The sequence below is a fragment of the Corvus brachyrhynchos genome, unplaced genomic scaffold (assembly GCF_000691975.1).
Source record: "Corvus brachyrhynchos isolate BGI_N302 unplaced genomic scaffold, ASM69197v1 scaffold91, whole genome shotgun sequence".
NCBI classification, from domain to species: Eukaryota; Metazoa; Chordata; class Aves; order Passeriformes; family Corvidae; genus Corvus; species Corvus brachyrhynchos.
Genome location: NW_008236442.1, coordinates 1,733,796 through 1,761,421, shown reverse-complemented (window position 1 = coordinate 1,761,421; position 27,626 = coordinate 1,733,796). Strand labels below are relative to the sequence as shown.

At 42.1% G+C, this 27,626-nt stretch overlaps 1 protein-coding gene across 30 annotated transcripts in view; it reads left to right on the top strand.

The window, feature by feature from the left end:
• Nucleotides 1–27,359, top strand: part of MAGI1 (membrane associated guanylate kinase, WW and PDZ domain containing 1) — a 289,089-nt gene extending 261,730 nt beyond the window's left edge. For 8 of the 30 annotated variants that reach the window (XM_017747168.1, XM_017747174.1, XM_017747169.1 and 5 more), the window contains 10 exons: nt 4,785–4,862; nt 7,509–7,600; nt 8,519–8,711; nt 11,966–12,259; nt 15,414–15,617; nt 20,129–20,219; nt 20,335–20,398; nt 21,396–21,542; nt 22,687–22,825; nt 26,469–27,359. In XM_017747168.1, the coding sequence (XP_017602657.1) occupies nt 4,785–4,862; nt 7,509–7,600; nt 8,519–8,711; nt 11,966–12,259; nt 15,414–15,617; nt 20,129–20,219; nt 20,335–20,398; nt 21,396–21,542; nt 22,687–22,825; nt 26,469–27,169 (2,003 nt within the window). In that variant the 3' untranslated portion in view covers nt 27,170–27,359. Of the gene's footprint in view, nt 1–4,784; nt 4,863–7,508; nt 7,601–8,518; nt 8,712–11,965; nt 12,260–15,413; nt 15,618–20,128; nt 20,220–20,334; nt 20,399–21,395; nt 21,543–22,686; nt 22,826–24,800; nt 24,890–26,468 lie in introns of all 30 variants that reach the window. The other 22 variants (XM_017747172.1, XM_017747193.1, XM_017747194.1 and 19 more) reach the window with 15 other exon arrangements.
• Nucleotides 27,360–27,626: the final 267 nt, after the last annotated feature.

The window sequence follows — 27,626 nt, the reverse complement described above, 5'->3', positions numbered from 1 at the left end:
GCAGGGTTTTGACTCTGCTCCAAGACTATAAATATGGTTTCAATCAGTTTCTTCTCTGGAAACAAAATAAACACATTGGCTTTACTTTAATTGCACTGCTGAAGATGATCAAATCTGTAAAAGCTTCTTAAAGAGTTAGAGCATTAGGTTCATTTTGAAAGGCAATAGTTACTTTAGTTACAGAAAAGGGAGTTTCAAAATCTTGGTGCTCTGAGAGTACCACCTGCAGTTTGATTTTATTGTGCTAACTGGAAATTGGTAAAACCAGTAAGAAATGAACCTTTACCTCAGAATGAAAAATGGTAGGACTTTTTTTTCTGACCAAATGAATCACTTTGAAGTCTTATATCCTGGAAAAATTAAATTATGAGTCACAGTTTCTTGGCTGAAGATGCATCTCTGGATTGAATGTCTCAGCAGTGCAGTTTGTAGGTGTCTCTGCTTCTGTGCACTGCTTCCCTTCCTATCCTTTCCTAAGGATTAGGTGTACTGACCCTGCGGGCTCTCGGGCCATGTCACGCTGATCTGCAGAGTGCAGTAACAGAACTTATACGTGCAGCTCACTGAAATGGAAAAAGGGGTGAAAGCTGAGGGACAGCGACTCCTGAGCCCTGCAGAGCTGTGGGCAGAGCTCTTACAAATCTCCCATGGCACTGGTTTTCCTGCTGCCCAGCCTGCATGATTCCTATTGGCACTGTGCTGCCATTGCCTCTGACCCCCTGCAGCTACTTAGCTAATTTCTAATTAACTGTTTAACTCATACTACTTAGTCATTAGTATCAGCTTAGCAGCCTTAACTCCTGCTTGTCTTTCCTGATAAAACCCAAGACTGAGCTGGAGAAACCCTGAAGTGCACAGGCAGGCAGTTGCCCTTCTGTGGCACCTCCAACACCATGTGCTAAATCCTTCCTCTTTCCTCGATGGCTGCAGTTACCCTGTAGAGGTTTTGTCCTTGGCTGGGACCAGAGCCCTTCCAGAGGCCTTTTCACAGTCTCTTGACCTGCTGGTTTCCCACACCCCATCTTTTCTTGTGCCACAATCCTCACTGCTTGGGCCTGTTGCTAGACTGGGATCTGCTATACCCCTTCAGCTTCCCTGTCTCACCTTTCCACAGCCCAGCACCTCTGTACTGGGGTTGATCCTCTTCTACTGCTTCAGTCCTTCTCCTGCCTCTTCTACCAGTTGAGACCTGTTTGAACATTGGTGCTTTTCTATGACCTTTTCATCCCATTGCTGTTCCCTTCCAGGAAAGTATTTTATGAGATTTCTTGGTTTCATAGATAGGGGTTTTTTGGAGAATGGTGGAAGTGTGATATGGTCATGTCTCCTTGTAAACCATTAGAAGTGTCCAAGAGCCTGTGAATTTCCTACCCTAAGCTGGAGTGAAACACATTCCCTGGGGATTAACCTGCACTCTTTGCTAGTGACATGGCTTTGCTGTGGGTAATGAAATGTGAAGAAAAGCAGGAAAGATAAGTGAAAAATGGAGTTGGACATGCTCTATCTACTTTTGTGGTCTGATCCCAAAGCATGACTGGTGGTTTTATATAGAGGTCAGTGGTCAGCTCCTCCTTCCCTCACCAAGCCCTTGTTTATCACCAGTCTCATAAGTGGAGTCTGTGGTTCACAGCTGAAGCCTGGCTCTGCTGCCCTGAGGTCTTGGGGTAAAGCGCTGTGTTTCTTTTCCTTTGTTACGAACCTGAATCATCCCTTTGAGACTCATTCCCAGTGTTGCCCAAGCACTGGGTTTGTGGCTCTCGGGTCATTTGTAGGGAACTCTGCTGACACTGAGCATCAGAGTGTGTGATGGAAGAAACTGTTTCCTGGGGACTCCAGTTTCACTGTCTGTCATCTCCACGTGTTCTTCACACTGTTCTTCATGTTTTTACACAGCTGCAGTTGCATTTAACTCCAGTGCCACCTTTGGCTGGTGGGAACACGGTCATGTCATTGCTTTCTCCTTTACTTGGGCACCCATTCCCTTGGGCATTGGGACTGTCATCTCCAATGACATCCATAGCTTTGGGTGCTGAGTGTGACTCTCTCTGCAACCTTCTGATGGACATGTGAGCAGAGCTAAGTGGATATCTAATGCACAGCAGGAGGATGTCACCCTAGTGCCAGAGCTGAGGGTGGGTGACACATCCAGTAACCAGGGCATTTGGTGGGTTCTAGAAGGCTCCACTACCTGAGGAGCCCCAGCACAGCTCTTCTGCTACTGAGGCCAGGGCTTGCCCACTGTTAATTGCTGGCCTTAAATTTGAAAAAAAGCCTGGAAAGGGATATAAAAGAAGTACTGAATCTGTAATGAATACATACTGCCTTTTTCTCTGGGAATGCATCCCACTGTTACTTATATTAATAACAAGAATGTAGACACAGAAAGCAAAGGCAACGTTTTAATTTTTCAGAATTTGTAAAATTCGTTCTTCCTCTACTTGAGTTGTCTTTGGATCAGTATTTCATTAAAAAAGACCGTATTTGCCTTATGTGACCTGTCTCACTGAAATCACTGGTAGAGCCCAATTAAGTTGAAAAGCACCAGCTAACCAATAATTGTGTAAAAGCATGTGTTTTTATTATTTACCCAGTGCAACTTAATATCAGAAAGTGCTCCAATTCTGTGGGGGAGAGCCACAAACGTTGCTTGTTTAGGGGAAGAAAAAAAAAAGAATAAAAATTAAGCTAGAATTAATCATGCAAAGCTAAGCAAAGGCTCTGTCACTGTTTCTGGACTCTGGCTGAGGGGAAGCAGATTAGAACTGCAACTTTATTTCACAAATGCAGGTTAAAGTTCCTTCATGTGTATCTCCCTGGGGTGAGGGGATCAGACCTGCAAGGTGCTGAGTGTTTGGGCTCAGGTCCAAGGAAGCTTATTTTCAAGCTGTAAACCCAAAGGGATGCTTTAAGGCTAAGGCTGAGCTCAGATGCTCTGCTGCAATCTGGCCCAGAGTTACCAGTCTTTGCTGGATTAAGACATTTGAGAATAGCCAGCTTTGAGCAAATGTGAAAACAGAGCATTTGGTGGTGGTAACAAATGCACTCTTTGCTGGTGCTGAGTTTTAGCTGCCTGAGCTCCTCGTTATGGGTAACTCATTGCTGCTCGTGGGAGTTGTGTACATGAATCAGAGAGGAGGACAAACCCTTAAGGTTTAGAAGATGAAGCAGTTCCAAGATCCAGGAATTACATACTTGAAGAGCTCTCAGAGAGAGAAGCAGCAATTGAATGGCTTAGCAGAGAACCACAATTCAGAAACCTCACACTGTTTTATTGAAATATATTTTTATAATATGCTTTTTACTTTTCAATGTATTATTAAACTTCCTTAAAGATTAACACAATCTGTTGTCAAATTTTTCTCATGTGGCCTGATTGCTTTGCAAAATACCGTATCCTACATATGGCCATCTGTCAAAACAGCAGTGACAAAATGAATTAATCTGAATTGCAGATGTGTTAATGAATCCCTTTGAAGGACTTAAGCATTTAATTAAAAGTAAAGCAGAACACGATAGAGAATTTTTAAAGCTTTTAAAATATTCGAAGTTATCGTTAATATTTGAATTTTATTTTCAGGCACATAATTTGTTCGGGAGGATTTTTCTCTCCCCAAATCTAATTAAAATAATACAAACAAGTCTTGACCCCAGCGTATTTGTTCACTGGCAATTACATAGAACTAAAAATATTTGCACAATAACACAAACATTAGATACTTTCCCCTTAAAATAGAAAAGAAGAATACTCTCCTGAAACTGCATCCGCCTTCTGATCAGACTGACTTGAGAGATGATGTTTAGTAAAAGCCCTTTGGTAGGGTTATGTCCTTTTGTTATATTAACAGTAGACAAACAGTTGCAGTGATACTCTTGGGCACACAGATGTATCCATGCCCTTGGAGAATGTATTGCTAAAAGGGACCGTGGTATCATCTTTCAAAATCTTTCCATGCCACCACAAAGGTTTGGTTAAAGGGAAAAGACAAAAGAAATTGAATTCTCCTGCATTGGGATAGTTTAGAAGATGGATTTCTTGCAAATATGGAACCTAATGAGGTCTATGGCTAAATTGCAGGACTTTTCAACTCTGAAACTCTCCATCAGCTTCAGTGAGACTGCCCACTCCTAATTTCAGACTTGTCCTCATATACTTTGCTGAATCTGGGCCTTAAATATTTTGTGCTTTGCCAAGCTATGAGTCACTGAAAGTGCTGCTGCCTCAAATGAGCCAGTGACTAAAGCAAACTCATACTGATCATTCTTGAATCCATCTTATGTTGAAACTGATGTCACACTAGGCAGAATTTTGTTGTATATAACATGTTAACATTTGCATAGTAAAGTTTGATAAAAATGATCTGTAGTTAAGCACTGTGTTCATTGTTTGTCACCACGCATTTAGAATTTCTTTTAATATTAGACAAAGATATTTCCATTTGGAAAACTAACTCGTGTCATGAAGGGGAAGGGGTTTTTGTAGAAAAGTGTATTTAAGGTGTTGTCACAAAATTCTTCCTTTAAGAAGAACAAAGGAGGTTTATCAAATATACCTGCATGCATGTTCATAAATGTATAAATTCAAGTATGTGTGTATTTTATATCTACACGTGCCCAGGCATGTGCAGAGAGATGTGAAACTTAGTATGTCATAATCCATAGTAGCTATAACCTTAACAAATTGTGCATGAAAGCCTAACATGACCCATAAAGTCACAATTAATTAAATGAACTAATAAGAAAGCAGATACATTAAGCTTTGCAAAATTGTAAAATTAATATTACAGCTATGTCACCTTCACCTGCAACTGGACTGAGCAAGGGTGAGAGAGAGAGAGAAATCAATTCCACGAGTTTTGGAGAATGTAAGACTGTGCCGAGAATGTATCTGTGTCTTGTGATGTCTTGTTGTGGTGTCACTGCTGCTCTGTGGCGGGGGGCTCTTCATCACCAAGGGAGTCTGGCAGGGCCATATCCCAAGGTTCGCCACCGAGGGGCAAAGTCTGGCTTTACTGTCCTGGCTGGATGGCGTAGGTGGCAGGGGGTGGGTGTATTGTGTTCCTGTCTCCTTCCTGAGTTTGCCCACATGGCTCATCAACAGGGCTGTGTCACCCACCTTTCCAGCCATTCACAGAACTCTTCTTACTACTTTTGCACTGCTCTCCAAATGGTCTGGTTTAATTTGGGACAGGCAGACTGCTGTTAAATTTTACCCATTTGGGCTGTGTACATGTTTGATCAGTCAGACATGCTTGAGATCAGTCAAGGTGCAGGGCTGCAATGAATGATTCCTAGAGGCCATTTTTCATTCATTTTCAACGAGGTTTCAGCAGCACCATGTTCCCTTTAAGTAAGGAAAGTGGCTCCTCTGAAGTGCAGCTGAATAATGGGAGAACCTAAAATAATTCTCCAGTATGGAACCTCAGAGGGTCTCACCTCTGAAGCTCTGAGGTGGATGGGTGTTCTGGATTGTGCCAGTGAATCACGGCCCTGCAGAGCTGTTGCAAAAAGTGGTAAAAGGAGCTTTGTACTCATTCTGTGTAAGGGTTTGTTGTCTGTATGTCTGTTGTATCTGTGTTCCACCTCGCTGTAATCCTTCCAGTGGGAGGAGCTCTATGTGAAAGAACTAGCTTCTTTGGGGTTAGACTTGTCTATTTTTGTTGCTTTGGTCTGATACGACTGGTCCAGCCTGGCCTGCTGTTCCCTCCAGCGGCATTAATTGTGTAGCTGGGACTCAAACCAGGGCCATACGGCATCGTTCAGTGAGACTTGGAGGGGTGACAAATGGGAGGTGTTGAGAGGTGCCAAGGCCACGGGCCCACGCAGGAACTCTCTGCAGAAGCCACTTTACCTCTGACAGATCCAACACACACTATTAATTGTTTGGGGCCAGCCTTTACCAAAATAGCCTTTGAAGGGCTGGAGAGATGCTCCCGACTGTGCTTGTCACGCTCCCCTCACTGAAGGCAGTGACAAACAGCAATTAATTCATTGTCTGAATTTTGTTGTGCTGCACGTCTGTGCGTGGCGAGCTGCCTTCAGCCAGAGGAGATGAGCCACACAGGCACCCGGCGTGTTCATCACCTGACACTCTGTAATTGTGTCTGGACAAAAATCAGTCTCTAATTCAGTGAGGGCACGGGTGTTAAGCTTAGCTTATAATTGCAGGTAATTAAAATGTGGCAATATTATCTGTAAAGCCAGTTTAAATGAAAATGTCGAAGCAGACATCTGTACCTTAGCATTCACCTATTTGTTTAATTTTTAGTATTCCCAGTTCTTCAATTCATTTTATATTGAAGAGAGACCCTCAGAGGTAACCAAAAGTCTTAACACTGACAAGCACCAGAGCAGACCCAAATTTTTGCACTAAGCACAGACAGCATAAAATCCAGTTGGGGCCCAATCTGACATTCCCTGATGCCAGTGGAAAAAAACCTGTTCATAGATACAGAAAGCTAGATGATGTTTCATTAAACATGCTGCATCCTGTGTCTGAGTAGGCACTTGTTTAAATTGGATTCCTGAACGATAGACTTTGGTTTCTTTGCTGAAGTTATAGGCAGCTGACAGGTAAAGGAACAGCTTTTTATTATTGTTAATTATAAATTTTGGGAGGGGAATCATTACAAAATTAGTCAATGTTTCTGATACTATCCAATAAATATTAAATGAGCCTGAAGTTCTCTTCTGATATGATAAAATGTTAGCAATTAGTTTTGCATTTTTAAAACAGGGATGAAAGCAAGCCTGAGTAAGGTAATATAAAACATTACTGTTCAACAGTGCTTCAAGGTTAGTACTTCACTGTATGTAATATTCATTGTAAAAACCTTGCTGGTGTTCCATACTAATGAGTAGGTGAGGTTGGGCTTTTTTATGTTTCCAGCTGGTTTTATCTCTTCAGTGCTTTTGCAGAGCCTGTACACAAGCAAGTGAGAGTCAGGAGAGCTGCATTGTTTTGAGTGGAGCCCTTCTGATTTACACCAACTGGGGATCTGTGCCATAGTTATTTAAAGCAGAGTTGGTAGACAGATAGCAAACTATGCTTGGGAAAGTTAATTAACAGTAGAAGTCGTAACAAGTGGCTCTTTTGTCTCCCGTGAAAGAGGAGGCAGCTGTATTGTTTCTGGCAGAGTAGTTCTCTGTTGTACACATTTATTTACTGATGATTTGGAAGAGGCTGTTGCTCTGGGTAATGATGCTAATATTGACAGAAGGAAATATTATAGTGATAAATAAATGGCAAGTCACAATTAGATACCTAGAAAGTAGAAACCACTGCATAACTTTCAATAGTGATTTAAATAATAATCCTTTAGTATTTAAAACTGTAAGTTTTCATAGTTATGTCTCTATTTTTATGTAAAAATCAGGTGGTCTTCAACACCACCTCATTTAAATGTTAAAATTGCATGGCAAATCCTTTTATGTACATCTGAGTAGTCCTGATTTGGGTAAAAAGGTGGGGTATTTTGATGAAAAATTATAGTTGTCTTCTTTTCCTTCAGTTCCAGATTATCAAGAGCAGGATATCTTTCTATGGAGAAAGGAAACCGGGTTTGGATTTAGGATTCTAGGTGGAAATGAGCCTGGAGAGCCTGTGAGTATCATGTTTTAGCTTGTGACATCTTTCAGAAACACAGCAGTAGAATGCACAGATATGCAGAACTATGCTATAGCATCACTGCTAAAATAGTTAGTGGACTATATATATATCCTGCATCTCCTCACCTTCCCTCCAAAAACCACCCCACAACTCCATAACTGAAATGGGTTTGGCTTCTCCTTCTACTTTAATGGTGAACCAAATGTAAACACATAGGTCCTTGGACACTGAGGACAGGGTGTCCTGGTCAGGTTTGCAAGTATTTTGATCTTAGAATGCCAGGTTCTCAGGTATTAGAATGCTCAGTTCTCTCCTTGAATTCAGTTAACTTCTTTACCATAAAACCTGTGCCTGTGGGAAGTGCCATCCTTTCATGTGCTGCGCAGGTCACAGCTAGATAGTGGCAGCATAAATTACCATGTTTTTCCTTGCCAAAATTATTTTGCTCATTTATGGGGACAGAGACCATGAGTTTGTCTCATGTTAGAGTAACTCCACAGAACTCACTGAAGATAAACCAAGACTGAGTCAGTGGGCAAGTGTGTGGTGCAGAGCTTGTAAACCCTGGAGGCAACTGAAAGGGTAATTCAATCTCGGCTTCCCTGACAAGGTCCTCAGTGCTTTTAACCATCTTTTTGTCTGGTCACTGTCTGGTTGGACACATTTCCCAGGGCTGTCTGTCCTTAGAGTGAATGGACTGCCTAAAGAAACAAGATGTCCATTTATTACATTTTCACAATGTGCTGTATTCACATAGAACTGCTTTCACACGAGCAACTTTCCTGACCAGCAGACATTTGTCAACAATTTCATGTCCCTACTAAATCAGGTCTAACTACAAGTGCCCCTTGCTTCCAGCTGGCTGTTGAGCTGGTTCTCATTTATCTCTCTCCTCCTCCGCTAATTCCTCAGATTTACATCGGTCACATTGTACCGCTGGGTGCTGCTGATGCTGATGGCCGCCTGCGATCGGGTGATGAACTGATCTGTGTGGATGGGACACCTGTGGTCGGGAAATCACACCAGCTTGTGGTCCAGCTTATGCAACAGGCAGCCAAACAAGGTCATGTCAATTTGACCGTGAGGCGCAAAGTGGTTTACACAGGTAGGCTGCAGTATCACCCTGCAGGGGTAGATTTTCTTGCCAGGATCCCGACTGTTCAGCAAATGGTCTAAGGGAAAAAAAAGCTTCTCCTTGTAATGCTGGGAAAACTCAGGGGATGTACTATTATTTTTCCTCTTTTGCCTGTCTTTAGTCTTTTTTGTTCCTGATCAAATAAGTTTCAAGTATTTTTTTTTTGCAGTCAAGACTCTCTTAGTTGGCTTTCCCAAGTCTTCATAAGGTTTCTGATAAAATGGGGAACTGTGTGGTTGCAACATAAAATTTTTAGTTTGACTTATGCAGCAAACAGACACTGTGGCTGACTGCTTGGGTTTTCTGTATACTTCCCAAAATAAATGTGCAGCCTGATAGTCACTCTTAAACTGGGAGTAAGGGAAAAGATGATGAAGAGTCCACTAGGAGGAGAGGCAAGGACAGAGAGCGGGTGAGGGCACTGGTGTGTGGTGGCTGGTGTCCCAGGCTCAGGGGAAGCTTCAACAGGTAGTCAAGGGACCTCAGGATGGGAAACTGTAAACATCATTGGTTCTGATGGGCCAGGATGTTTGTCGTCACGGAAACATAGAATGGTTGGGGTTGAAAGGGACCTTGAAGATCATCCATTTGCAACCCTTCTGCCATGGGCAGGAACACCGTCCACTAGACCAGTTTGCGCAGGTCTAGAGAGGTTTCTGTATGCTGAGTTATGCTGGGCATTGTGCACATACTGCACAAGTGTAGGATCTAAATGGAAAAAAGGAAGCTGGCAGAAAGACAAAGATGCAATGAGAAGTGACACTGCCTGGTACCATTTTGGCACCCAGATGAGTGATTGAAAAGTGTCCTTATAGCAGAGAAAATGAAGATACGAGCACGAGCTTTCTAAATAACATGTGACGTTATGTTTAATACTGGAGAGTAACTTTGGAGTGCTGCCTCTCCCTTTGAGTCCCTTTAGGAACTCAGGTGTGGGATTTGCTTTACCTCACTCAAAAAAAGGGGTATTACATAGCTTTTCAAGTTCAGGCGTCATCAGATAAATAGGCAGTGATGTACTTTGATCTTAGAGAGAATCAAAATAACATTCAGATTGGAATTTAGGCCCTCAGTGGAAGTTAGGACTAGAAGAGCACCTCAAAAATAGCTCTGTGTTCTTATCCAGGGCTGAACACAATAATAAATAAACTCATTTCTTTCTCACTTCTCATTTCTTTACTTCTTCCCAATGTGGATTAAATGCCAGGTGATGTCTCTCCTCTAACAGCCTCTCTTTAATTCCTGACCAAGGTCTGGCAATGTGAGAGAAGCTTTAGAAGAGCTTTGGGAGGAAGGGAAAGGGCAGTTGAATTTTGGTATTGTTTTTGTGTGTAGATTTTCTATGCAGTTTTACAGCCTCCAGGCTGGAAATTACCATGAAAGATTTAGATGCATGAGATCTCTCTTGATATTTCATTCAGAGGCATGTTACTGCAGATTGAGCTATTTCTGAATCATTGCAAATGTGGACACTTACTCTAGGATAAATTATTCAGAATCCCCTCTTTCACCTTATATTTGCGGGCTTTTAAATTTCAGCATAACTCTGTAGAGAAGGCTGTTCCTGAATTTTGGTCCCTTGTTCCTCCTGTCATCTGTTTGCCAGTAGAAAAAGATTGTTCACCTAAATGGGTACTCTCTGTCTTGAGATTCATGTAGGGGGAATTTTATGCTCCTGTATTCTTAATATGAAGAATGCTATATATTTAGTACATACTTCTGAGTATATAAGTGCAGACAGGACTTCTATCCAAGGGTATTTTAAAGTCCTTTTTTTTTTTTGTATCATGATTTTACAGGTTTAGATTTTGTTTGCCATCCATTTTCTTGCTGATGCTTTTAAGATCTTCAACTTAATTTTGATTCACCAAATTGGAGAAGTGACCTGATTAGCGGAGGCAGCCATTCAGCAGGGACAAGTGCAATATGCTGCTCTCAGCTGCACAAATGGGCTGCAGAGAACAGGCTGAGTAATGAGAAGTGGAAGTTATTGTGGGCCACAAGCTTTACCCTGAGGTTGGCTCAGGTGAAGAAAAACACTGTGCTGGGGTGTAGGCAGGGGGGAACTCTCCTGATTTCCCAGCAGATGATGGCTTAGTGCAATATGGTCCAGCACTTCAAGAAAGACATATTTGAGTTGGAGAGAGCCCAACTGGAGGGAGTCCAGAGGACCAGGGAAAATAAGGAGAGCTCTAGAAAACATGGTCTGAAAGGAAATGTTGAACAAATTTTGATTCTTTAGCTTAAAGCAGAAGAGGGGGAGGAGGTATTAAACTCCCCAGGACTATAAGAGGCTGCTACAAAGAGGAAGGGAGTAATATGTTCTCCATATGCCTGTTAGATAGCACTAGAAATAATAGCCTTATGTAGCAGCAGGGAAGATTTAAGTCAGATATTCCAACCAATAGATTGCCTGGGGAGATATTTAACAGCTGATTAGACAAACATCTGTCAGATCTGACGTGAAGTATAGTTGGCCCTCACTCGAGCAGAATCTGGACTAAGCAATTTTTTTGAGATTTCTTCAAGCCTTGTGGTAGCTGATTAGATTTTAAACTAATACCCCTTCCAACTTCAGTTGCTGTTAAACAACTGTTTAATATTAATGTTAACAATGTTTAATGGTTTCCTCTGTCTGTACCAGACTGTACAGATGATAGTTGCTGGTTCTTCTATCGAGCAAAGTTTGGTTCGCAAGTTGTTTTGCTCATGTTCAGCAGTTGTTATTACTAAAGATCCCATTAATCAAAGACAATCAGTGCTAACTAATTGATACCTTTGCATTTAAAACTACACAAAAGGTGGTGTTGTGAGATATTATTGTCTCTCCTTGTGGCTTGTGCATATATATGTACAACATACATATGGTTGTACATATATAACTGAAGTGGGGATGCAATAGCTAGAGGAGGCACCTTTGAACTAATGTAATCCAGGTTTAAAATGCCACAGAGCATCCAAGCACGCAGCACTACACTGGTTTAACCAGGCTGCAGTTTGGCAGTGGACAGCTTTGGCTGCATGACCACACACAGGAAAGAGGGAGCATGTGTGTGCAGTGCCACCACTGAGCAGAGCTCTTGGTGGTGACATCTGAAAGCATGGCCATGGTGATCGATAGACTAAAGCAGATGATTTTCTTTTACCCTTTTCTCAGTAGACAGCTATTTTCAAGCACTAAATGGTGCAGCCTGCTCGAACTGGTTTTTTTCTCCCTTCCCCAGTTCCCAAGGCAGAGAATGAAGTCCCATCCCCTGCCTCCTCCCACCACAGCAGCAACCAGCCGGCCTCACTGACGGAGGAGAAGCGAACGCCGCAGGGCAGCCAGAACTCCCTCAACACGGTCAGCTCAGGCAGCGGCAGCACCAGTGGCATTGGCAGTGGTGGCGGCGGGGGCAGCGGGGTCGTCAGCACTGTGGTGCAGCCCTACGACGTGGAAATCCGCCGTGGAGAGAATGAGGGCTTCGGCTTTGTCATCGTCTCGTCAGTGAGCAGGCCTGAGGCAGGGACGACGTTCGGTGAGTCCTGCAGGTTTTTAATTGCACCTCAAGTGAGACGCAAGGTTTGCAGCAAAAGGAGGCAAGTGGGGATATGTTTAATTAAAAGTTGTGAGCGTGCCCCAATTTATGTAATTAATACCTTAATCAGAGGCAAAGAATTGGTAGGTGTTTGCCTCCTGGGTTTTGTTTGGCACTGAGTCGAGAAGAGCGAAATAAGAAATCCCAACCTGAAGAGCTAAAATGCCACCAATGGCAATTCCTGATGCTCGCTTTCTGGGAGAGCCTCTCTGGGGTTTGCTCTCAGAGGAGCAGCTGGGTATCCTCCCAGTGATGCTTTTGCCAGTGCAGAAATGTAGCAGGTGGAATGAAATATGTCTTGTGATGGTGGAATCAAGCCAGTTGATTTAAAAGCAGTAACGCTTAAACTCATTAACTTCTCTTTGGCAATCAGGGTTGTTCTGATCATCATTATGGAGTGAGCATGCTGATAGCTGGAAAGTTTTAATTAATAGTGCTTGCTGATGAGACATAAAATGGGGAATACTGTTAAAAAACCAGAATGTTTCTTTTACCCGTTTCACCTCTTCCCAAATCCATTTCTTAAGAGTAGGAAGAAATTGAGTTTAAGCTGTGTAACATGTACTATCCTGACCTAGCAGAGGTGGTCATGGTTTCTGTCTGAAGAGAATCTTTCTGCTAGGCAGACACCCATTTCCAGGGGTTGCTGCAAAGGAGATGTGCATAAGCTGTTTTTGCAAATATGCCCGGAACAGCCTGTACTCAAGCAGAAGTGTCATTGCAAGGAGGAAACCAGTCGGAGATGCTATTTTCTTCCCTTTCCATCTCTTCCAAAAGGAGGCCAGAGGCAGCATCCACTGGTACTTTGTAAAGGAAGGTGTTCCCTTAGTCTATGGCATATGATAGGGGTGGAGGGAAAGGAAACACAGAGCACTGCCTTGGCCATCTTCATAGTGCCTCCCACAGCAGTGTTGTGGTTTGCAGGGAAAGTGCATTGCAGGCTCCCTGTGCAGCTTGAGTGTTCCTGGGGCACGCAGGTGCAAGAAGGGGCCTTTCCCTCTTTCTCCTAGGCTTTATTTTCTGACATTTATTGCCATTGCCCATCAGTGACACCCTTAGTAATACATCAAGGGAGCACCACCTCCTTTGCTGATATTGATGTAGAACAGGTTATTTTTAGCACTGTTCTGGACAGTCTGGCAGCAGAGATTTCAAGGGGGAAATATGTAGTACAAAACTAGTGCATTGAGTTCTGTCAGTTCTCAGGTTCTAGGCTCTCACACTGTCCTTGCTGCTGGGAACTGCTCTTCCAAAATAGGTGTTTTGGTGCCAGAACACAATGCTGTAATATAAAACAGATTAAATTGAACACAGTCTAGAACAGAGGGAGTGCTTTTATCCTCTGAACGGATTTGCAGATGTGTAAATAACTTTTACTGTATGAAGACTATGCTGTAACTCTTCTCTGCAGAGAAACCTTGACCTGAGTTTGTAAAAAGTTGTGTTTGCTTTAGCCCAAAATACTTGCTAACTGGAAGTTTTCTGTGCAGGGGCTCCCAAGGAGATCTGTTGATCTGTGACTGTTTTTCCTTTAATTTTTTTCAAGTATATTCAGCTTTTTCCTAATATTCCGCATGAGATCTGTTCCCTCTGCTGTCTGGTGCTTGCTCTGGACCTGCTTTGTAGTTTTTTGCATTCATGGGTAGTATTTAGAGATGGGCCAAACTGGTTCTAAAACCCACCTTGATCACTTTGGTGTGGGCTCTGCCATGTGTGTTCAGTGGATTGGATAGAGTAGATCATATCCTCAAAACAGCCTGCAAACTGGATGGGGTTTTGTATTACCAGAAAGAGAAACTTTCTGGTGTCATAGTAAAATAAAAAAGACCTCTCTAATGTTTGTAACTAATATTAACACTTTTTGCCAGTTTTCATCGCATCTTTCCAACCTCGCATGTCCTTGCCTTTTCTTCTTTATGGTCTTTCTAGTGTTGTCATGTGCGTATATCTCTAAAACTACTAACCAAATAAAGACTACAGCAGAGATGGGAAGGTGCATCTTGAGGGCGAATGTATTGTGGATGCAAAGTGTGAGATGACCACTCTGTGTACCCCATGGCTTTAACCATGTGCTGTGTGCCCCAAGGCCTCTTGGCCTCCCACGTAAAGGAGCTGTAGAAAAGCTCACTGGATTTATCTGAGTAATGCTGTGTGTTCCAGTTCTGCATGTTATGGACAACCCTGTGCTTTTCAAACAAAACAACTGCATGGAACAGGAGGAGAATTTTGTCTCCAGAACGCATTCATCCTAAAGTGCTCTCACTCTGTGTGTCAGACATCTCAATGGTTTTGTGTGTGGTTTTAGAGGTATTTGAATGAGGAGGTCCTTATTCCTTCTCTGTTCCTACCTTGTGCCATCTAAGATCATAAGAGGGGAAGGGTTAGTAGAGGCTGAGGTGGGTGCCAGCACCAAACAGGTTACCTTTGTCAGTCTTGGCCCATCTGTAGTGGTCCTGTGCCTTCCCTGGTAGCACCTTTATTCACAATGGAAAAAAATGTTTCGTGTTGCTTCCCCATCCAGCGCTGATAGAGTGGGTCTGTGTGGTAGACAGGGAGCCACACTCCCTCCTAGGCCTAGAATGATTTTATCTTTCTAAACGGAGAAAGAACAAAACATTGGCAGAAGCTTGAACAGCAGTTGGCTTTAGAGAAGCACTAGAGAGGCTGACACCGATGTAATATTGGAGGAGAAAGGTTGAGTTTTCTACAAATAGTTTTGATTTTTTCCTTCAAAAACAAAATCAGATTTGGGTTATGATGAGGCTGCTAAGTGCAGTTGTAAAAATAAAAAATCTCACGATTTATTAACAGAAACCCACTTGGGGGGAGTTTTGAGTAATTAACAAAACACCTTTTTGTGGAAGAAGTAAAGTGTTGTGCGCTCATACTAGTTGATTGCCAATGTTTTGAACACTGGCAGCAAAGCTATCCTATAATAACTTTTGCTTGATGCATTAATTAATTAACCCTTAACCTTCTCTTTCACTTTTCAACCCTTTTTTTCCTTTTCCCCTTCACCATATTCCCACATATGTAAACAATAAAAAAACCAAACCAAACCAAAACAAAAACAACCCCCAAACCAATACAAAAGCGGGAAATGCATGTGTGGCCATGCCTCACAAAATAGGTCGGATAATTGAAGGGAGCCCCGCAGACCGCTGTGGAAAGCTGAAAGTAGGCGACCGGATCTTGGCCGTCAATGGGTGCTCCATCACCAACAAGTCGCATTCAGACATCGTCAACCTCATTAAGGAAGCGGGAAACACCGTCACCCTGCGCATCATTCCAGGAGATGGTAAAGTATCTCTTTCCTGCCGTCTTACCTGACCCTCTTCTTGGTTCTGTGTCCCCGGGCTTTTTCTGTCACTTGGAGCTGCAAAGTCATGGAGGACTCGGATTTCCACTCCCACTTTGGGAATTAGCAGTGAGGGAGGTCATGAGTCTGCCATAGTTTTATTTTTTGTTTCTTTTTATAGAGATGGTTGGTTTTTAACAGGAAGGTGCTGATTCAACATTAAGAAAATAATATTCCATTCCATGTATCTGCTTAAAATGTTCTTCCATAAATTTGATGGATCTCTCAATACACTTCGGTTCGATTCTTAGCTTAATAATGCAGCTTTAGAGTATTTGGGAATCACTTGTTAGTATGTGGGATTCCTGAAGCTTTCAATAGACACAAGCAGGCTGTAGAGTAAAGAGATTACAGAAAGGGATAAACACTTTGACATGTTTTAAGCTGTTTTAAAAGCAGATTTGTTTTTATTCTGGGTAAGTTGCTTTGGAAGCGAGCTCAGTACATTTTTAATGACTGCTTAAATGGTGATGGTTCTGCAGCTGCCCTAGACAGGATCTCAGTGTTTCAGATGAGAGGGAATGTGCAGGATCCCTAATAATAAGCTGACACTTGGTGCTGATTTCAGGTCACTGAAGTATTTAATAAAAATAAGGATTTGTGCTATATATCAGTTTCATTAAATTAATCCCACTTGATGCCCAGATAGGAACTGATCAGAAACCTGGTAAAGTATCTTCAGCAGAACTAAAATTGCTGTGGTTCTACATTCTAAGCATTTTCTTTGTTTACTGTGCTTCTCTGCCATGGATGGGTTCAAAGTGAAAGCTTGTTGGGCAGAAACCTTTCCACATTGCTCCCCACAGACCAGGATGAGAAATGATCTGGTTATAAATTATTTCTGTTTAGGGTGATCTGTTTTGCACAAAAGCCTTATTTTCCTACTGTCTAGTGGGTAGGAGGTCAAACGGTATATGATCCTCTGCTGCTTGCCGCAAATAGGGTGTTCATGAATAATAAAATGGCTGTGAATCAATCTAACATCTGAGCTGGCCTGTGCATGCCTGTTTTGGAAGATAAACTGAGAGAATTGTTCATTACCTGTATTTTAGTATCTGATAAAAAGGAAGGTGAATCTTTAAATAAATAAAGGGCTTATTTTCTAAAAAAGCAAAACCATCTAAGAAATAAGCAACTTTTGAATGATTTAAGAATTTTTTAAGAATATAACCTCCTGACATAAATGCTCAGCCAGTCTTGCTCATGCAGTTATGTGTCCCAAATATCACGTAAATTGCTTAGGTTAGGGAAACATGTACTTGTGATTGACATCATGTATTCCTGGAGAAGATGGAAAGCTGTTCTTTGGGGAAGGAATCAACTCTGCTTTCATAGCAATTCAGACTTAAGTCTTTTTACTTACTGTCACTTCGAAATTCCAAGTCAGATTGCCAGCTTTGCATAGTATTACCTGCATTTATTTTCCAAAAGACAGTAAGACCCAACACTCTCAGAATCCCTGAGGGATTTGCCCTAAAACCCCATGAGATACAAGAAATTGGTCTCAGTGTTGTTTTCTTTTTGATGTCTTTGTACGCTTTTCTTGATTTGTTGTTTCCTTTTGTTTTCTTTTGAGTGCTTTTTTGGCAAACATAAATGGTCTGTGTGCTTCAAGGAGGGGGGAGCATAAATCAGAAGCCACTCGTCAGATAAACATGAAACTGAGGCTCATCACAAGACTCTCAAACTCACACTGCTAATCTTTTCTAACATTATTAAAAACACCAAGTTTTTGCTTTGTAATAAGTCTTGCACAAGTTAATTGCCACAGACCACTGCAGGATTGTATTTGCAATGAAATTATGATGCTTTACCCCACTTCCAGCAGATGCAAGGATACAGAGTGCTGGAAAGGGACAAGTTTAGATTAGGCATGTAATTGTTGACTGGAGTTTTAGGGCAGAACAGGGCAAGGGATCAATGAAATATGTAGGGTTTAGAACATGCAATTATAATTGTATTAAAGATAATTTTTGCTATATTCTGTTCCAGTTTTGCATGGTGGCTGGCATGTGTCCTGGACCAGTGTCTAAAACACTGGCAAAATTATGCACGATTCCTGACTCATGGGATAGGGTGAGCTAAAGATAGATGCAGTACAGTGGTGTGAAGATACATCTGCACCAAAGATATGTTGTTGCTCTGCTTGGTATTATTAGTGCGACCTACTAAAGGGTAGGAATCTTGCATTCTCTTTGAAGCCCATATTCATCTGATCTCCAAATATTTGTGGAGGATTTCAGAGGCTTTTTTTCTGGATGAATACAGAACGCTTAACCATGTCTTGGGGTTTTGTTACGTAGGAGACAGATTTTAACATCAAGGAGTCTTTGCAAAATAAACATAATTATTTCTTAAACCCCAACAGTATAACTACATGTAGGGACGTCTCCTTACACAAGCCAGCTGTCAGTGGCATGTCATCACAAGGGTGTGGTTTGGTCATGCCTACCCTGAGAGGTGCAGGCAGGAGCCTCTCTTGCTTTCTGAGCCGCTGGACACAAGCCAGCTCTGGTCTGGAAGATGTTTCAGCTCCATATGCTGAGGGTTTGGGCATGTTAACTTGGGCACAGCACTGCAGGCAAAGGAGCTGTGTTCTTGTTGCACCCATCTGTTTAAGTGGTTCTTCTTTTTCTCTGTCCCTTTTCCTGAATTTCCCTTGACATGCAAATACCTACAGAAAAAAAAAAAGCTTCCCCTTATCTAGATTTCTCCAGAATTAAAATAAATCCATGAAGTAAATTAATGTCCTGGCACCAAGTAAGCCCAGGACCACCACATGGTCAGGCAAAACCCCTCCCATTTCTGCAATTTTGTGTTACAGCCAGACTCTGTTTAATAATGGCAGATTTCTCCATAGCCAGTAAAATGAATTAGTGGATGCCTTTAGCTTGAGAGGCAAACAAGGGCAGGGTAGAAGACCTGGTAATTTTATCTTGGAGAGGCAGATGTTTGCATCCAATTTTTGTCACTGTTGTCTTAGTGGTTGTGTATTCAGTTTAGATTTTGGTCTTGAAAGGTGGATCATGGTCAGTATTTTGTAGTTACTTGCAGTCTGTGGTTCTGTCCTGGTGCAGTGGGTATAGGCACAAAGAGGGGGTCTCCTGTGTGCAGAGCCGTTCTGCAAAGGAGCCAGTGCCTGCCACTGCAGTGGCTTTATCTGGGAATGCCATGTCTGATGAGTGGGTGTTTCTGCTGACTGTGCCCATCATTTTCCAAGTGCAACCAACATAATTGTTGAACATTTTGTGTTGGAAACCCCCAACACAGAATGTGTGGTTAAGCACCATCAAGGTACATGGAGTACCACCGAGACTTCCTCTGAAGTCAAACTCCCACGGGAGGGGAAGGCTGTTTGCGGGAACTGCTGACTTCTGGAGCAATTCAGCATTTGAAACTCTTCAGTACTAATATCAGTTCAGGATTGGCACAATACGTAGTTCTGGAAAATATGTTGATTTCAATACGGAAGAGTTCCGGGTCTGTGTTGCTAATATTTGGCTAACGGCGTTGACATGACCTTAATTTTAGGCAGAATTTTAAATGAGTTTGGGGTTAACTCTGGTCCTACTGAAGTCTGTGATACAGCTCCAGAATGACAAGGGAACATTTTGCCCTGCCATACTGTGAGGGACATCTACATAGGCACTTTTGAGTTGCTCCCATCTCAGTTGTGGGGGTAGCAGGAGACAGGAACTCTCCTTGGAGCCCCTCCTTCCATGCCTAAATAAATACAGAATTTGCACAGGCTAATGCTGAGCTGAGAGCCCTTTACTTTACCATGGCAGAAGCTAAGCTTAGAAGTTACTCCTGCTCTCTGTATCCTCTCAGTGCACCCTTTTGTAAGTGCTACCCAGAGTTGTTGATGCATTTGGTACAGGTGGCTCCAAGCTCCTGCTTTCAGTACGCAGGCAGCAGTGGGTTGTATTTCAAAGAAGGATTTCAGTTAAATTTGGATTTTAGCCACGTTCAAAATCACCTTGTGAGGTATTGGATAAGAGCCACATCTCAATTCTACTGGAGATGGCTGTTTCTGATGGAGGAAGGACTGATAAATTTGTAATCCCTGGAATAATTATAGCTACTATAAAATTAATCCACCCAACCAATATTTGGAGACTTAATTGATTGGAATTGTCTTTAGACAATAGACAAAACACTGTTCAATCCTTCATCTACAAGTGAGTCTTCATGAGTGTGTCTAATGGTCAGGGGGTTTCCAATTCAGATTTCCTAATTTAATTTTTTTTTTCACTTTTGAATTGAGTGTACAGTTTCATATACATACTTACTATATTAATTTGGGGAATTAAGAAATTTTATCCTATCTCAAATTCTATAAAAACAACGTAATGATGCTTTTCAGTGAAATGCTTTTGCGAAACTCTTTTTTTCTTTCAGTGAATAGCCAATGGTCTTCCCTCATAATAAAAACAAAATCTATTTTGCAGAATCCTCCAATGCTACTTTATTGACCAATGCAGAAAAAATTGCTACAATCACAACTACACATACTCCTCAGCAAATACCACAGGAGACCAGGTCAGATTGTTTTCCTCGAGGAGGGCATCTTGACATGCTCTCTCTTCGGTTACTTATTCATCACTTTCACATCCCATGAGCTGTATTTTTCCTCTCTTTCTCTCATTCGTTACAGCAGGAACAACACCAAACCAAAGCAGGAATCCCAGTTTGATTTCAAACCACCCCAAGCAGCACAGGTAAGGAGTACATCTCTAATTGTTTTGCTTACCACAGACTGTTGTTTCCAATCTGCTTGAGGGCTATGTTCAAATATTTCCCTTGAAAATTCCTACTGAGAAGCTGCTCTCCCTCAATCTGCTGAAACGAAAGAGGAATTTGCTGATTAGTTTCTAAATATGTGTTGCTGTTGTTTCAGCTGAGAGACATTTCCAACATGTTCTCCTTGAGACTTTGAGGGAGTGAAAATAAAGGAAAAAAAAGCTGACATTTTTAGGGCAGTCATAATTTATGTGTTTGTTTATTGAACTGTGTATTTTGAGGGGCATCTCCAGAAAGTATTGTTGTGTGCAAATGGTAAATTCAGAGAATAAAAAAGAGGAAAACTTAATAAGGGGCGATAGCTGAAGTGTTCCAGCTTGCACAGATGGCATCTTATTAGAGAGATTATCTATCTCACTGTTAACTTTCCTTGCCACTGGCCATCCCAGAAGTAACATCCTCCATTAGGGACTTCAAAACATCCCCACAGTAGCATTTGAGAAAAACAATGCAAAGGCTTCTGAGCTTCTTGCAAACAAATAGATTATATGGTAACAAAACGAAAAGCCAGCACCATGGCACAGGCTCACCCCAGGTGCCATTAGACATTGCACTAAAGCTGGCACTGGAAGGGAGATTGTCCTCACCTTCCCTGGTTGATAGAACCTTTAACCACCTTCACAAAATATCCCCTCCTGCCCTGGGCACAGGAGGTGGTGTGTAACAGGAGTGCCCAAAAATGCACCACAGGACATGGCCAAGCCCACTCATTCCAACAGCCCTTCACCAACCACCAGAACTCCAAATTGCAAAGTGGGGTCTGAGGAAGCAGCAAATCCTGGTCTGTGTGTGAAAATACAACTGTTTTTCCATTTCTTATTATTACTGACAAAACACTGGTTGAGTAACTTTAACATGAGAGCGTCCCTCTCACAACTTTGTGTTCAGTTAGGCGTTTGCTGTCTTTCTCTCCAGCAGGACCAAGACTTTTACACTGTTGAGCTGGAAAGAGGAGCCAAAGGGTTCGGCTTCAGCCTGCGAGGTGGACGGGAGTACAACATGGATCTGTATGTGCTGCGGCTCGCTGAGGATGGTCCTGCTGAGAGATGTGGGAAAATGAGGGTATGCACAAACTGACTTTAAAACCACATTTCTTTGGAATAAGCTGACTTCCCTGCCTCTCCTTTCTGCTGTGCCAGCTGAAAGGGAAATTTAATGTGAACTGAAAGTGGTTCCTACTTACTTCTGCCGATGGCATCTGTCATTCTTGGTACGCAGTCTATAGCAGTGTGTGTTCAGTGGAAGACTTTATGCCCTTCTTCCAACACTGCTTTCCAAATTCTAGTACATGATCTGTTGTTTAAAGCCTAAGGGGGATACATGGAGCAGTGAAAATGTAACAGCCACAGTCTTTGCCTGCTAGTGGACAGAGAGAAGACAGAACAAGTCTATGGTCCATGGGTTACAAAATTATGATGTAGGTTTTGATTAACATTAATTGTTAACTTCACATTATCAGCTAAATGACAAACATTATAACAAGGGAATATGTTATAAAATGCCTACTGAAAAATTAAATTGCAAGGTTTTATGTACTCCTTGGACCTCTGTTAGAGAATGCATTATAACTTTCCCACATACATTGTCGTCTCCAGATATGTCATGTGAAGGGCATTTTCAAAATTCTTGTGCTAGGGGTAGATCTATGGGTCCAAAATTTTTGCTGATGCAAATATGATGAAAAATCAGTGCTGCCCTGTGAAAGTCAATGCTTTGACAAGCTCTTCCAAGCACTGTTTTCTTCTCCTGATAAATGATTATATTTACAAAATCAGCTTTGCTGATTCATAGTAGGTATCTATATCCAAGTAAGAAACAGATCTGAAAAAGCTCTGTGAACATCCCAGTTGGAGCAGACTGTGAAACAAGCAACTACTTTGTCTGAAGACTTTACAAATAATCAAAATTAAATAAAATAGCACCAGTTCTAGCACTCCACTTACTATTGAGCAATACAGTAATTGCAATGTGATTTTGCAGAACAGCAGTGAAATATTTTGATACCTCAAGCGTTCTCCATTGTCTTCATGTCTCCCAGACTCCTGCACACTGGGCACTGTGGATGGTCACTGGAAGGAGTTGGGCATATTTAGCTTCACCTGGTGCATAGTTGTTCCAGCTTTGCTATGGCCACTGTCTCCTGGTGTGCTGGTGTGGACTCTCGTGGGGACTTGTTCCTAATCTTAGTCTCTTATTACGTTGGCAGATTGGTGATGAAATCTTAGAGATCAACGGAGAAACTACCAAGAACATGAAGCACGCTCGGGCCATCGAACTGATTAAAAATGGTGGCCGCAAGGTCCGCCTGTTTCTGAAACGTGGAGATGGCTCTGTCCCAGAATATGGTGGGTCAAACTATGAAAACATTCCTTTCTTCCCTGGCATCACTCCATGAATGATTTGTCTCAAGATCTGAAGCGGGAATTCTTTTTTATTTTCCTTTCTCACCAGTGTCTTACCAACCTTTGCAACATATAATTGCCTCGCTTGTGCTGAATTTTCTACACATTTCATCCTTTGCTTGCTTCCATGGACTTGGGGCACAGTGTAAGGCAAGATCATCATAGCAGTATTTTTTGGTGATCAGAGAGGAAAGCAAAACAAAACAAACCTTATTGTCTTGTCCAGCCAAAAAAGGAAGGTCACTGAACTGTGCCAAACTGTTTCTCAGCGGCTGAATTGTTGTTTCACATAGGTCTCTTCTTCTAATCAATGCAAAAACTGGGATCCCGAATTACTATTCTGAAGCAGTGATTTTTTTTTTTTTGTTTAGGTTTCTCTCTTAGTTCATGTCTGTGTCCATAGACATGAATGCCAAGATGGCTTTTGAGATTTTTGCCTTTCCTTAATATTTATGTAAATATTTATAAAGTTATTTGAGAAAAAGAAGGGGGGAAAAAAAGCTTTACTGCAAAAATATATTGATTTGGCCTCCTGAGCCCTTTTCTCCCCCTTTAAACAGTCTGCTGGTTTCAACAAATTAATTAGTAAGGTCTGAAAAGGTGAGGAGGTTATGAAAAGGTGCTCTTGTGTCTCTCTTGGGGGAAACAGTCAGTACTCGTTTCCTACTAAGAATTGCATTAGATTTCCTTTTCTTCCCCTGGAGGTTGGATTGCTGGGTGGCTTAACATAGCACACTATTTAATATTATAATTATGTCTTATTTATTTGAGATAATTGTCAAATATTGTGCCCTCGATGGAGGGCTACTCCCATCCAAAGGTCTTTGACGTTTCTATAGAAACTGATGATTGAAGGGATGTCCTTTATACTTTCCTCCCTGTATTTGGGTTATTTTTGTGTCAGTAAGTTCTGTGTTTATCATTCTCTCCATGCCCTAACACCAGAAACAAAACCCTTCTGCACAATTTATGAACTAGATTTTCTCTTCATTTACTGTACTACGTTTGAGAGTTTCTGCTCAGTCTGCTCATTATTTAACTTAAAATGACCAATTCAGAGTATAACCAACAAACAATTGAAGTGTTTAACGATATGGAAGGGAAGTTGTGGGTTTACACTTCTGTAATATAAATAGCACACCAGAAGCTTCAATGATGGCACTGAAATTCTGTAATGTTCTTTCTACTTTTGTCTTTTCCTATACTCCTTTGGATGTACAGTACTGTATCATATGGTAGACTGGATAAATACCCTGTAAATTAAGTGCTTCACTTCTCAAAGCATAGTCTGTTGCACTGAGGATGGAAATCCATCACCAATTTTCTTTTGGCTAATGCTAACCACTAAATGTTCATTCTCCAAGCAAGGATTTAATATACAGGGGTTGCACTACTGTAAAGAGTATCCTTGTAACATTTGGGACTCCTTTCTCTCTTCGTTCTGTTCGCTGCAGTCGCAAATGGTTCCTCTAATAATGTTAAGTTCCAATATTTTTCTGACTTGATTGGAACGTGCTTCTCTATGAGGCTGTATATTTTTGTAATGAGTTTTGTACTTATTTTTAATGTTGTGGTCTCTGGTGGACTTTATTTTTCATTGTTGTTTGATTGTTAATGTTTTTTCTATGACATTCTGTGTCGCTGTTCCAGCTGTCTTTTAGAATGGATGCTCTCGTTGTCTGGGTTATTGAATCACCTCTTAGATGTCTCTTTATGTCACAATAATAACAACTGCTGTCTTTGCAGCCTTATATTTGGGTGAAGCCTAGACAATCTGACTGGAAAAATAAACTTTCTTTATTCTAAGATAAAATATGAAGATTTTTCTTTCTTTCATCTATTATAGGGAATCTAAATTTTCTACTTTTCTCTTTCTCTTTCTCTTACTTTTCTTGGTGCTGGGCTCTTCCTTCCTCAGCGATGATACCTCCTAATATCGCTGCATGTATGAGAAATGACAAGCTCGGGGAGTCTTGCTTCTACCTTATGGGCCATAATCAAACTACGGTTTGTAGCTAAAATCAATATTAGGTGTTTTTGTGCTGTGGCCTAATTCCCTCACATTGCTTTTCCGCTTCGCTATATTCTATATGTACAGCAATTCATCCCGAACACCCTGCGTCCCCTGAATTGTAAGTACACACATCACAGGACATGTGTGAACCACTTGTATCTTGTGTGATAGGCAGGTTGCCACAAGCCACATGCTTACAGCCACAGAAAAGCAACATGGTCCCATCCCCAGCTGTGGCCTGAAAATGCTAGTAGTGCAAAACTGCCCACACGGGAGCTGCAACATGGGTTTCACCTGGAATTCACAAAAATCACAGCCCATGCACATACCAACCCTCCCATGGTCAGGAGTGGAAATGCCATCAAATGGGAGATGCTTGGCGTGATGGCAGGAGGAATGTAAAGTGTTTGGCTTGGGGGGGCAGGGAAGACAAAAAGGAAAAAAAAAAGGAAAAAAGGAAATCTGTCCCCACAAGTGTTTGTGAGGGTTTTCAGTCATTGCCATCAGGACAGTCCACCTCAAGGTGGGTGTCGGGGTGCGAGTGTCAGGAAGTGGCTAATGCCTGCCAAGCTGCCATGAAGGAGTTACTTTAAGAAAGAAAACAGTAAGCAAATAAAAACAGCACTTGCATTAAGGCAGCATAGCTACTTTAATGTTTTTCATGTTTGTAATGAATCATTCATAAACATCCGTTACGAATGACGGGAGTAATTGTAGCTTAGCTGCAGCACAGGGCTGGGGTTTAGTTTGGATGTTCTTTTTCTACTTCTGCTTTTCAGTTTGTCTTGCAGAGGTAGCTCAACTGTATTTTACCTCAAATAATACATGAAAAATAATGAACTGGAGATTAGATTTGAATCAAAGCCATCCTACATATTACAATATCTTTCCATTGCTTTGATATGAAAAAATCATAACTACTGTCATCGTTGTTTGAATCATTGTGGCAAAACCAAAATCTACCCTAGGACTTTACATAACGTGGTAGAACTAAGTGAGGTTAAGCTATGCCTTAAATGAAATGGAAATTGCATGATTACAGTCTAATTTTCACACCTTCGAAATGTTATTTTACAAGGTGAAAACTTAATAATCAATTCTATTTTCTGCACATTTTCTGCTATTTGAACCGAGGCCTCCCACACCTGGAAGGCAGTTCTTTATAATGTCTTAAAAGACAAAAATTGTTTCCTAAAGGCCCTCTTTATTGGGAACTATTAAAAAAAGCAGCCAACAACCTGAACTACAATGGGTTTTTTCCACTGGAAAGAACATAATGTAACCAAAACATTATGAATTGGGCTTGGGGAAAAATGTAAAGTGCCCCATACCCAGAAGAGCATAAAGATGAGATCAGCTTGGACCAAAACATGGCTAACGATCAGAGCAGCACCAGTACTAACCGTAACTCTCGTTGTTCACAGTTAAATTAACAAAAGCTTCTGTTAGCCTTCGCTGACTGCTTTAACAGTTGTTTGTTTTTGTCACTAATGAAGTCTGAAGAGTGCTAAGTGGTGTCACAGCACCACGGAAGGCATCAATACCAAACCCTTTGCTGTTATTTTCTTTCAGACCCCAGCAGTGACAGGAACAGTCCCGCCACAGGTTCACAAAATGTATCGGAAATGAAACCCGCGCCATCCGACCGACGGCAGCACCCATCATCGGAGTCCAGTTATCCACCAGACCTTCACAAATCATCACAACATGGGGACAAGCGGACTTACGTTAGAGACCTAAAAGGCAGCAGAGAGTTTAGCAGACAACCCAATGAACACCACACTTGGAATGGGACTTCTAAAACCAACGACCACGTGCCAGGCAGGAGGACGGAGAGGTCGCCGGAGAGGAGGCACGAAAGGCAGCCGGAGAGGGCGGTGGTGAACGGGCAGAAGAGGAGGTCTCCCGAAAAGCGCAGGGAAGGGACAAGGAGTGCTGACAACACTTTGGAGAGGCGGGAGCGACATGAGAGAAGAAGAGACCTCTCTCCAGAGAGGCGCAGAGAGCGGTCACCTGGCCGCCGCCGGCGGTCGCTGGAGAGACTCACGGAGCCGAGGCGGTCCCCTGAGCGGAGAAGAGAGAGCTCCCTCGACCGACGGGCCAAGTCGTCCGACCGGCGGAGGGAGAGGTCACCTGAGAGACGGCTCAGGGAGGAACGAGTCGGCCACCAGGAGAGGGAAGACCCTGGCTGGAAGCACGAGCCGGTCCGCAGGCACCCGCCTGAGCAGCGCAGGCGGCCCTACAAGGAGTGCAGCACCGACCTCAGCATCTGAGGGGCTCCACGGGGTCCCTGTTGCCTTCCCCACACCAAGGGAGCAGAGGAGAGAGTGAAACCACCTGGCTTTCACAGGCGAGGAGACATCCGGCACCTGCTGATCCTACAAACCGTTTATGCAGATGAAGTCTTATAACAAAAAAAAAAGCATTGTGCCTGATGTATAATATTAAAGAAAGTATTTTTCAGTGTATTCTTTTTTTTTTAATTACTTGCCAAATGTTGGTCCTAAAGGATTATAAAATTTTGTTTCTACATTCTTTGTAGATTTCTTAAAAATAATTCCTTTATTGGGCTACTTTCCCCCCTCCCCAGTATAGTAAGTGGGGGTAGCCAGTAATATAATATAGGCAAAGGATTTTATGACCAAGTTTGAATAATTTGATCCAGACTGTTCTCTAGTGACTCACTGCTACACTGTATGTAGAAAATTTTTTTAAGGGTTGGGTGTGGGG